The sequence below is a fragment of the Anolis carolinensis genome, chromosome 2 (assembly GCF_035594765.1).
Source record: "Anolis carolinensis isolate JA03-04 chromosome 2, rAnoCar3.1.pri, whole genome shotgun sequence".
NCBI lineage: Eukaryota > Metazoa > Chordata > Lepidosauria > Squamata > Dactyloidae > Anolis > Anolis carolinensis.
The window spans coordinates 21,851,340-21,863,635 of NC_085842.1; the positions used below are offsets into that span (position 1 = coordinate 21,851,340).

General features: G+C 42.1%; 1 protein-coding gene across 2 annotated transcripts; it reads left to right on the plus strand.

Moving 5' to 3' along the window:
* The first annotated feature begins 660 nt into the window (after positions 1–660).
* On the plus strand, positions 661–12,163 carry LOC107982512 (zinc finger and SCAN domain-containing protein 31). 2 transcript variants are annotated; one of them, XM_062973557.1, is made up of 4 exons: positions 661–820; positions 3,575–4,018; positions 5,900–6,038; positions 9,682–12,163. In XM_062973557.1, the coding sequence occupies exons 2-4, from the start codon at positions 3,605–3,607 to the stop codon at positions 10,416–10,418; spliced, it is 1,290 nt and encodes a 429-aa protein (XP_062829627.1). In that variant the 5' UTR covers positions 661–820; positions 3,575–3,604; the 3' UTR covers positions 10,419–12,163. The 2 variants fall into 2 exon arrangements, with proteins under 2 accessions (XP_062829627.1, XP_062829628.1); XM_062973558.1 differs by having other exon boundaries at positions 665–835.
* The last annotated feature ends 133 nt before the right edge of the window (positions 12,164–12,296 follow it).

The window sequence follows — 12,296 nt, forward strand, 5'->3', positions numbered from 1 at the left end:
ATCTGATCTCTTTTTTTCGATAAAGTTACAAACTGGCTAGATGCAGGAAATGCCGTGGATGTAGCGTATCCAGATTTCAGTAGCGCCTTTGCGGTTTAGGTGGATCTGTAATTAGCTAAGCAACTGCTTGGAAGAGCACTTTGGTTTTCTCGGTGTTCAGTGAGAAGCTGAGCTTCTCATATGCTTCTGCAAAGATGTTTAGAATGGCTTGTAGGTCTTCTGAATACGCACAGACTATGTTATCATTGGCGTATTGGAATTCTTTAACGGATGTTGTGACCTGGGTTTTGGCTTTCAGTCTGTTGAGATTGAATAGCTTGCCATTCTGTCCGATAGATGATTTCCACTCTGGTGGGAAACTTCCCATCAACAAGATGAAGTATCATAGCAATGAGGATGGAAAATAAGGTAGGGGCAATAACACATCAGCATTCATTCTACACTCTAGAACAGGCCTGGGCAAACTTGGGCCCTCCAGGTGTTTTGGACTTCAACTCCCACCATTCCTAAGAGCCTACCGGCTGTTAGGAATTGTGGGAGTTGAAGTCCAAAACACCTGGAGGGCCCAAGTTTGCACATGTCTGGTACAGAAGGTGCAGTCTCTATGCTTCAAAGCCTCCAAAGAGTTAAAGCCATCGAGTCCAGATTCCTAGTGGAGGAAGGGAGGACTTTCTGGCAGCAACGCTGAGCCGTGGAGGACTAAAAGGGGGCGTCCTTTTTCTGTTCCACTTCCGTGGGAAAGTGGCCTTTGAATTTTCCCACGCGCCCAGATCAGGAGCGGAAAGGAGTGTCTCTCTCTGCCTGGGAAGGAAGCTGGAAGGTGGGGCACTGCTTGGTAAAATAATCTTCTGGTTGTGGGTACTGTATATGAAACTGTAAGGGTGCATCTACACTGTGGAATGAATGCAGTTTGACACCACTTTTAACTGCAAAGGTTCAATGCCAGGGGCTCCTGGGAGTTAATTCCACAGTGTAGATCAGGAGTCCCCAAACTAAGGCCCATGGTCATTGACCTGCTCTCTGTCCTAAACTTTAGACTTGGGGTTGACCTAAGTCTGAAATGACTTGAAGGCACACAACAACAACAATCCTAATTTTGGACTATTTCATCATAGTCTGGCCCCCCAACAGTCTGAGAGACTGTGAACCGGCCCTCCACTTAAAAAGTTTGAGGACCCCTGGTGTAGATGCACCTGGAAATAATAATAATAACAATAACAATAACAACAACAACTTTATTTTTGTACCCTGCCATAGGGCTAATGGATAAAGTGCATAAGTCCAATGAGTAGGGGTGAGCTGTGTAAGATGGGGAATAATATATTTGGGTAGAGCATAATAGCAAAGTGCAAAGACAGATTTCAAGTCCGAATTGTAGCCAGATTATTTAGGGGATTGTCTAGTCCAGGGGTCCTCAAACTTTTTAAGCAGAGGGCCGGTCCACTACCCTTCAGACTGTGGAGGGGCCGAATTATCATTTGGAAAAAAACCCGAACAAATTCCTTTGCACACTGCACATGTCTTATTTGTAGTGCAAAACAACAACAACAACAATGAAAGAACAATACAATATTTAAAAATGAAAACAATTGTAACCAGCATAAACCTATCAGGATTTCAATGGGAAGTGTGGGCCTGTTTCTGGCCAATGAGATAGTCCAGTGAATTAGGATTGTTGTTGTTGTGTGCCTTCAAGTCATTTCAGACTTTGGGCGAGTCTAAATCTAAAATTATTTATTTATTCATTTACTACATTTATTTATTACATTTATATCCCGCCCTTCTCACCCTGAAGGGGACTCAGAGCAGCTGTATGTACATACAATATATTATATTATCAGCATAGCACAATATTAGCATTATGTATTACTATATTGAACTATACCACTATACTGTAATATAGGTAATATATAACATATAATTAATATTATTATATGGTATTTGTATTAGTATTATATTGTATAACATTATAATATTATTATCAATGTTATATGTAAATACAATATATTATTTAAAATGATATGAAAATATTATATTATAACAGTGAGGGCAGGGGCCAGGTAAATGACCTTGGAGGGCCGCATCCGGCCCCTGGTCTAGTCAAATGCACAGCAGAACATCCATGTTTTTAGTTCTTTATGGAAGATGGACAGGGTCTAAATGAATATAGTGTCTAGACCTGGTTCCCTCTCCGAGGTCTACCATGATATATATTCAAGTATTCCAGAATTTTGAATTATCTCAAATCCAAAGCACTTCTTCTCCACGTTTTCCAGTAGTTCAATGCACACAACTTTTGTTTCATGCACAAAATTATTAAGATACTGTGTAAAATGGCTTTCAGGCTTTTAAACGGAGTCTGGTTGGCCATCTTTTGGGGGTGCTTTGATTGTGGATTGGACAGGATGGTCCATGCAGTCTCTTCCAACTAGAATTCTATGTGCAATAATAATAGTCATGATCATAATAATAGCTATAGTAGAAATATATTTATTAGCTTCCTTTCCCAAAGGCTTGGGATGTGTGTGGCTCAACATAGATTAAAAACATTAGATCATTAAAACACATAAGGTGCATATGAAACATCAGTGAATTTCATGTTCAGATTTAGGTCGCATCTCCATGATGTTTCATTCCTGGAAAAAAAGAAAAAGAAATCCGAAACACTAGTAGCTGCAAGTATTTTGGGCAAGGAAGGCTGAGGCCCCTTTTACACTGCCATATAATGCAGATGATCTGCTTTGAATTGAATTTCATGAGACCTCTTCTATACTGCCATATCAAATCCAGATTATCTGCTTTGAACTGGATTATATGGCAGTGTAGAAGGGGTCTGCATCTATACTGCCGTATAATCCATCAGATAATCTGGATTTTATACGGTTGTGTAGATCCATCCAAAGGCCCCTTCCACACTGCCCTATATCCCAGGATCTGATCCCAAATTATCTTCTTATCCCATATTATCTGGCAGTGGAGACTCATATAATCCAGTTTAGAGAATCTGGGATATAGGGAAATGTAGAACGGACCTGAATCAGTTTTTTCTTCCATTATTCTAAAAAACTCAATATTTTATTTATTTATTTATTTATTTACTTATTACAGTATTTATATTCCGCCCTTCTCACACCGAAGGGGACTCAGGGCGGATTATAATGAACACATATATGGCAAACATTCAATGCCAACAGACAAACAACATACAGTATAGACAGACACAGAGGCATTTAACATTTTTTTCCAGCTTCACGATTCCGGCCACAGGGGGAGCTGTTGCTTCACCGTCCACTAGTGGCTGTACTTCCTCATTCCTTTCGTCGTGTTTTGCTGGCAGTTTTATGATGTTGTAAATTAGTTAAATTAGCCTCCTGCATAAAGCGTACCTAAATTTCCCTACTTGACAGATGCAACTGTCTTTCGGGGCTGCATAGGTCAACAGCAAGCCGGGCTATTTAATGGTCGGGGGGTTAACCTGACCCGGGCTTCGAACTCATGACCTCTCAGTCAGTAGTGATTTATTGCAGCTGGTTTCTAGCCAGCTGCGCTACAGCAACATGTTTCTCTTATCTAGGAGTCCGACCATTGGTTTAAAGGCAAGAAGATGGCCTGTCTTCTGCCGGATGTCTGCAAAGAAGCTCCGTTGACTGACTACAGCCGAGCCACTGAGAAAAGCAAGTCCTTCCAGGTGAAGGAAGAGGTCCTGGAGGAGGAGGCAATTGCTTCCAGCCCAGAGAGGCAGCGACAGCGTTTCCGGCAGTTCGGCTTCACGGAGGACCAGAGCCCACGAGAGGTGTGCAATTGCCTGTGGGAGCTGTGCCGCCTCTGGTTGCGACCCGAGAAGCACAGCAAGGAGCAGATGGTGGAACTGGTGGTGCTGGAGCAGTTCCTGGCTGCCCTGCCCGCCGAGGTCCAGGGCTGGGTCCGAAGGATGGGACCGGAGCACTGCTCCCAGGCCGTGGCCCTGGCGGAGGACTTTCTGCGGAGGCACCAAGAGGACGATGGGCAGGGAAAACTGGTGAGAAGATTGATTGTCACTGCTCTTTAGTATCATGTTTATGTATAGCCCAGAAAGGAGACCCAAAGTGGCTGAGATGGTGGTGTTTCCTGCTGCAAGACCGGGGTGTGATCATTTAGAATTGGAAAAGACCCCATGGGCCATTCAGCCCAACCTCATTTGGCTGTGCAAGAAGACACCATTAAAACCCTCCCACCAGATGGCCGGGTGATCAGTATCAGATCTGAGGTTGTTGTGTGTTTTCCGGGCTGTATGGCCATGTTCCAGAACTATTTTCTCCTGACGTTTCACCCACATCTATGGCAGGCACCCTCAGAGGTTTTGAGGTATAGCCAGGGATTGTTTGTTGTTTAAAGGGAAGTTCTTGAGATCTGGCACTGAATGTAGCTTAGTATATGACATCTGATTGCTGGACCTGAGCACTTAATGTTGCAGTTACAGTTACAGTAGAGTCTCACTTATCCAAGACTTACTTATCCAACGTTCTGGATTATCCAACGCATTTTTGTAGTCAATGTTTTCAATACATTGTGATATTTTGGTGCTAAATTTTTAAATACAGTAATTACTACATAGCATTACTGCGTATTGAACTACTTTTTCTGTCAAATTTATTTATTTATTCAATTTATTATTATTATTATTTTTCAAACTTATATGCCGCCACTCCCCTAGGGCTCGGAGCGGCTTACATCTATGGCAGGCATCCTCAGAGGTTGTGAGGTATGGATAAACTAAGTAAGGAAAGGAAAGAATATATATCTGTGTAGAGTCCAGGGTGTGGCAAGAGACAAAACCTTTCCAATGCTAATTAGGGTGATTAACTGAAACATTAATGCTGGCTTCCCAGTGACAAAGGACTCTTGCCACACCCTGGATCCTAAGCTGAAGAGCCGGCGTTGTCCGTAGACATCGCCAGGGTCATGTGGCCGGCATGACTGCATGGAGCACTGTTACCTTCCCGCTGGAGCGGTACCTATTGATCTACTCGCATTTGCATGTTTTCAAACTGCTAGGTTGGCAGGAGCTGGGGATAACAGTGGGCACTCATTCCGCTCCCAGGATTTGAACCACAAGTTGGTCCACAAGTTCAGCAGCTCAGAGCTTTAACACACTGCACCACCAGGGGCCCCATTATATATTATATATTATTATTGGTATTATTGGTAATCAAAATAAATGGTCCTCCCTACAAAAATCAAAGAATTGTGTATTCTGTAGACTTTGAAGTTTGATTTTGTGATACCCAACATGTCTCAGTTTAATTTTAGCCCATAAAATGAATAGTGGGGATCGCACAGTGAAACCTATCCCTTCAAGGCCGTTTAGGGGTTATGTGTCCAGTCCCTCCTGCATCCTTGTGTTCCTTCTGATAGAGGTTGGACTCCATTTCCCATCAGCCCCAGCCAGTCTGGGATAGGATGATGAGACGTTAGGTCTGATAATATCTCTTTTCCAATCCTTCACACTCAGCAAAGTTCATGTTAATGTGGGATTTGTGTATTGATAGTGTTTAAATGCAATTTGTGTCTTGGTTTGTATTGCATACTGATTGCATCATCCAGAGTGTAACATAGTCTGGAAAGAGTTAATTACTAAGAAGCTGTGTTGACCTTGATGTGTGGCTGGAACTGGGGAGTGTCCAGACACAAGTGTTTGTGCATTACTGATTACATCAGTTGAATGCTGTCTGCCTAGAGTGAGAGTCCTATGTCTATTGTCGGCAAGTTTGTTTGTCTTGTACAGTAAAACTTTGTATATAGTTTTACCAAAGTCTCTGGATGTCACTTCGTTCTGCGTTCCACTGACTCCATCTACTGCTGCGCTGCAAATTACTCTGACAGTTCATTCTTCTTTCTGAGACCTGGTTTGTCATTTCAGGTGCTGGGAGCATTCAAAGAGGAGCGGGACAGTTTCCAGAACACAGATGAAGCTTCGTCAGACTCCTGGCAGAGGGTCATCTTAGGGGAGATCAAACAGGAGGAGGAGGAAGACGAGGATAGAGTTGCTGCCTCAATGGGTCAGTCCCTGTTTCCTTGTTTTTTAGGATTCAAACGATGTTCTGGCAAACTTTTTACATATGTGGGTTTGACTTCTGTGTATGTGATTAAAAGGTTCCTTGTCGGAATTTCTAGGCTCTGCAATGTGAGTCTACGGAGAACATAGATAATCTCCGTTGGACATTTCCCGTGTTTTCACCTTGGTGTTATGGCCAAAGGAAAACAGATCTTAGAATGGACAGTCTCATAATGAGGATACCATCTTTTTGATAAGCTTGACGCCGCTGTTTAATTTCTGCCTGGAAGATAATTCAGGGATCAATTCAAGAAATATTTAAAAACCAAAGTAGAACTAGTTCCGGCTTTTGAGTCTGGCAATGCAACTGACCAAAACTTTGAATCTCAAAATATTACATTATATGATTCCAGCAGCGGGAACACTGAACACCCAAAAAGGGGGAAATACAGAGAAAATAGAGAGATGCTAAATATAGCAGAAACAGATAGGTTATCAGATATGATAAAAAGGATTATCTATAGATAATTTTTAGAGGCTCAGTAACTGTTTCTGATTTTTATTCAAAAGAAAGAAAATGTGAAGCTACTTGCAGAATTTGAATATGAAGTATAATAGTAATTGAATTATAAGATAATAATGGAGAGTTTATTTAGTATTAGTTCAATTGTGAGATAATTAACTTCACATTTAAATGTCTTCAGTTGGGAAGATAGGAAGTCCATTTAATTTTTATTTTTATTTAATTTTTAATTATTATTGTTACCTTTTTTGTGGGAGGGAAAGAGGATTTCAGATGAAAAAGGTGTAAGTTTGATTTTATTATTCCGTATCATATAATAATGATGATGACGACAATACAGTAGAGTCTCGCTTATCCAACGTTCTGGATTATCCAACGCATTTTTGTAGTCAATGTATTCAATACATCATGATATTTTGGTGCTAAATTCGTAAATACAGTAATTACTACATAGCATTGCTGTGTATTGAACTACTTTTTCTGTCAAATTTGTTGTATAACATGATGTTTTGGTGCTTAATTTGTAAAATCATAACCTAATTTAATGTTTAATAGGCTTTTCCTTAATCTCTCATTATCCAACATATTCACTTATCCAACATTCTGCCCACTCATTTACGTTGGATAAGTGAGACTCTACTGTAATAATAATATATTTTATATTCCAGTCTATCTCCCCAGGAGGACTCAGAGCAGATTACAGAAACATACATAATAAACATTCATTGCCATCACACAATTAACATCAAAGACAGACAGTACATAGACGGTGGCAAGGATTCCCACTTTTTTTCATCTTTGGCATCTGGAGGCTGTGTTAAACTTGGCGATGGGGAGGTGTTGTTGTTCAATTTTCCACACTGAGGAGCCTGTTATCTATGGATGACTTCCTGATCAATTTGCCTGCATGTTTTTCATTGGGTGCTTTTTACATCCCCGCTAAAGCAGTATCTACTTATCTACTCACATTGCTGTTTTCGAACTGCTAGGAAACAGAAGCTAGGGCTGATGGTGGGAGCTCACACTGACCTACACACAACCTCTGAGGATGCCTGCCATACATGTGGGTGAAACGTCAGGAGAGGATACTTCTAGAACATGGCCATACAGCCCGGAAAACATACAACAACCCAATTTTAACTGACATAAACCTATCAGGATTTCAATGGGATGTGTGGGCCTGCTTCTGGCTAATGAGATAGTCAAGTTAATTAAGATTGTTGTTGTTGTGTGCCTTCAAGTCATTTTAGACTTTGGGCAAGCCTGTGACTAAAAATGAGAGCGGGGGCCAGGTAAATGAATTTGGAGGGCCGCATCTGGCCCACGGACTTAGTTTGGGGACCCCTGATATAGAAAGTGTCACTCTCTCTCTCTCTCTCTCTCTCTCTCTCTCTCTCTCTCTCTCTCTCTCTCTCTCTCTCTCTCTATATATATATATATATATATATATATATATATATATACACACACACATACAGTAGAGTCTCACTTATCCAAGCTAAATGGGCCGGCAGAAACTTGGATAAGCAAATATCTTGGATAATAAGGAGGGATTAAGGAAAAGCCTATTAAACATCAAATTAGGTTATGATTTTACAAATTAAACTTCATGTTATACAACAAATTTGACAGAAAAAGTAGTTCAATACACAGTAACGTTATGTAGTAATTACTGTATTTACGAATTTAGCACCAAAATATCATGATATATTGAAAACATTGACTACAAAAATGGCTTGGATTATCCAGAGGCTTGGATAAGCGAGGCTTGGATAAGTGAGACTCTACTGTGTGTATGTATGTATGTATGTATGTATGTGTGTGTGTGTGTGTGTGTATACTATGCATATCCTCTGTGTAATAAGATACAGTTATTCGTTCCTCCATATTTGTGGATTTAAATCTTTGTGGATTAGGTTTTTCATGAATTTGATTTAAAATGTTCTTTTCATTATGATTCTGTGGTCAGCTACCTCCTGTAATGCTGGAGATTTAGAAATTTCTGTAGAAGACACCTACTAGACATCTCTAGTTCCTCCAATACAATTATATGGTCATTTTCTAGTGGAAGTTGACCCATGCTGAAAGACCTAGAAGCGATCAATTTATTCATAGTTTTTTCACTTTCATGGGAGTCCTGTGCCCATAACCCCAGCGAATGTGGAGGCCTGATTGTGCTTCTTTTACAGCAATATCCTGTTTCCCCTAAAATAAGACATCTCCAGAAAATAAGACCTAGTAGAAGTTTTGCTGAATATAAGGCCTCCCCCGAAAGTAAGACCTAGCAAAGGTTTTGTTTGGAAGCATGCCCACCGAACAGAACACCAGAGCATGCAGGATCAGTAAATGTACGTACCATAGAGTGTTGTACATGGAAATAATGGTAGTAACAAGAAATTCTTGATAGGATTCAGTTTGTCTGGTTATGCTGGTTTGTGATGACAACTACTGTATAGTATATAATAAATGTTCTTTTTTTTTGTTCAACAATAACTGTGAATTCTTTTTCATGGAAAAATAAGACATCCCCTGAAAATAAGACCTAGAGCATCTTTGGGAGCAAAAATTAATATAAGACACTGTCTTATTTTCGGGGAAACACGGTGTGAATATATATAGGACTATGCATATCCTCTATGTAATAAGATACAGTTGTTCATTCCTCCATATTTGTGGATTTAAATCTTTTGTGGATTAGGTTTTTCATGGATTTGATTTTAAATGTTCTTTTCAGTATGATTCTGTGGTCAGCTACCTCTAGTAATGCTGGAGGCTTTAGAAATTTCTGTAAAAGACACCTACCTAGACATCTCTAGTTCCTCCAATGCAATTATTATGGTCATTTTCTAGTGGAAATTGACCCATGCTGGGAGACCTAGAAGCTATCAATTTATTCATAGTTTTTTCTCTTTCATGGGAGTCCTGTGCCCATAACCCCAGCGAATGGTGAGGGCTGATTGTGCTTCTTTTTCAACAATAAAAGCAAATAAATTCTTCATGGAAATAGACAGGTAACTAGTGATGCTGTTTCAACCTGATTTGAATTCCTTCCTTCCTTATTGTCTTTCCTTCTCATCTGTGTCCAAGAATGATTTTGGCGTTTGGATTTCTCCCTTTCCGCCAGGTGACGAACAAACATATGACACGGATCCGGACAATTCTGGAGTAGCAGAAGCCCACAAAATACTGCTTGGAAGGGTTGTGTGGAATGTTTCCCACAGCCCTAATTCAGGAGAAGCTTCAGAGAGCTGCCTGGAGAAGGGAGAATTGAGTTGTCATTCCCAAGTCGCAGCAGGAGTCGGAGTCCAGTCGATAATCCAAGACGAGCGCTTGAAAAAATGCCCCGAATGTGGGAAAAGTTTTGTGTGGCGGTCGGAGCTTATCGAGCACCAAAGATCCCACACGGGGGAGAGGCCCTACTCCTGCTCCTACTGCGGGAAGAGCTTCAGCCGCAAGTCGTACATTATTAAGCACGAGAGGATCCACACAGGGGAGAAGCCCTACATCTGCTCCCACTGCGGCAAAGGCTTCATCTCCAAGTCGGACCTGATTAAACATGAAAGAACCCACACGGGGGAGAAACCCTATCTGTGCCCCGACTGCGGGAGGAGCTTCAGCCGGAAACAGTTCCTGGTGACCCACCGGCGGACCCACACCGGGGAGAAGCCCTACAAGTGCTCTGAGTGCGGAAAGAGCTTCAGCCAGCGGACTTGCCTGGTCATCCACGAGAGAGCCCACACCGGGGAGAAGCCCTTCCAGTGTCTCGTGTGCGGGAAGAGCTTCGGCAGGAGGGACATCCTCATGACGCACCAGAAGCTGCACACCCGAGAGAAGGCCTTCCAGTGCACAGACTGGTTGTGAAACGCACACCAGCAGCTCTCTGTGTGTAGTTGTGCACACAGAATACTTTGTTGGGAGGTGTTAGCTGGCCCTGATTGTTTCCTGTGTGGAATTCCCCTGTTTTCAGAGTGTTGTTCTTTATTTAGTGTTCTGATTTTAGAGATTGTATTGTTCTGTTTTATTATACCACATTAATGGTGGGTAAATCATAAGAGGTGGAAGAGACCAAAAGGGCCATCCACTCCGACCCTCTTCTGCCAAGCAGGAAAAGTACAATCAAACCACCCAAAACAGATGGCCATCCATCCTCTGTTTAAAAGCCTCCAATGAAGGAGCTTCCACCGCACTCCAAGGCAGAGAGTTCCATTGTTGAACTGCCTGTACAGTCAGGAAGTTCTTCTTAATGTTCAGATGGAATCTCCTTTCCTGTAATTTGAACCCATTGCTCTGAGTCCTAGGCTGAATCGACACTTCCATTTAATCCAGATTATCAAATCAGATGATAATAATAATAATACAGTAGAGTCTCGCTTATCCAACATAAACGGGCCGACAGAACGTTGGATAAGCAAATATCTTGAATAATAAGGAGGGATTACAGAAAAGCCTGTGGAGAAGAGCAAACCACAGACCGCTTACTACAATGCAGCCTAATCCCTGCGACATGCACAATGGAGGACCTTCTTAAACCGACATCAGAGGCAACTCACTAATGCCTTGAAAGACCTCTCCAGCTACTACAAAGAGAACCACCTGAAGCCCAACCCTGCCAAGACACAAGTGTGTGCTTTCCACCTACGTAACCGCGAAGCCAACAGGAAACTGAAAGTTACTTGGGAAGGCCAAGAGCTCGAACACTGTTTCCATCCTAAATACCTTGGTGTCACTTTAGATCGAACAGTAACATACAGGAAACACTGCATGAACACCAAGCACAAAGTACCTGCACGCAATAACATCCTGCGGAAACTGACTGGCAGCGCATGGGGAGCAGACCCACAAGTAATAAGAACCTCAGCCCTGGCCTTGTCTTTCTCAACTGCAGAGTATGCCTGTCCTGTTTGGCACAAGTCTGCCCATGCAAAGCAGGTGGACATAGCACTGAATGAAACATGCAGAATCATCACAGGATGCCTTAAACCTACACCTGTTGATAAACTCTACAAGTTAGCTGGCATTGCCCCTCCTGACGTGCGACGGGAAGTTGCTGCCAACGGTGAGCAAAAAAAGGTCGAACATTGTGAAAGCCACCCATTGCATGATTATCACCCTCCTCCCACCAGACTCAAATCAAGGAAGGGCTTCATGAGAACCACCACTCCTCTTGATGTTCCTCCAGCAGCAGCAAAGGTGTCTCTCTGGGCAGCTAAACCTGGCAATTCTAACTGGATGGCCCCTCATGAGGGTCTTCCTCCAGGGGCAAACCAGGAATGGGCAACTTGGAAGTCCTTGAACAGACTCAGAAGCGGAGTGGGCAGATCAAAAGACAACTTGGCAAAGTGGCACTACCTGGAGGAATCCTCCACCTTGTGTGACTGTGGAGCAGAACAAACAACTCCTGATATGTATGCTTGCCCACAATGCCCTGCCTCATGTACGGAGGAGGAGTTGTTTAAAGCTACAGACAATGCAGTTGCTGTTGCCCGCTTTTGGTCCAAAACTATTTAGTTGCTTGTGATTTCTTCTTTTTTTTAATTTCCATTATTTGAAATGTATTGGTTGTACAATGCTTTTGACACGAAATAAATAAAAGGCAGCTTTGGTAACACTCTTTCTATTAAGGCGCCCTCTAGTGGAATAAAATAGGAACTTCTGCCCCTTTCTTTCCCAACAGCCTTCAAATATTCCTTTGTTTGGACTACATCTCCCAGCAGCCCCTGCAAGGAGGCGTGACTCTTT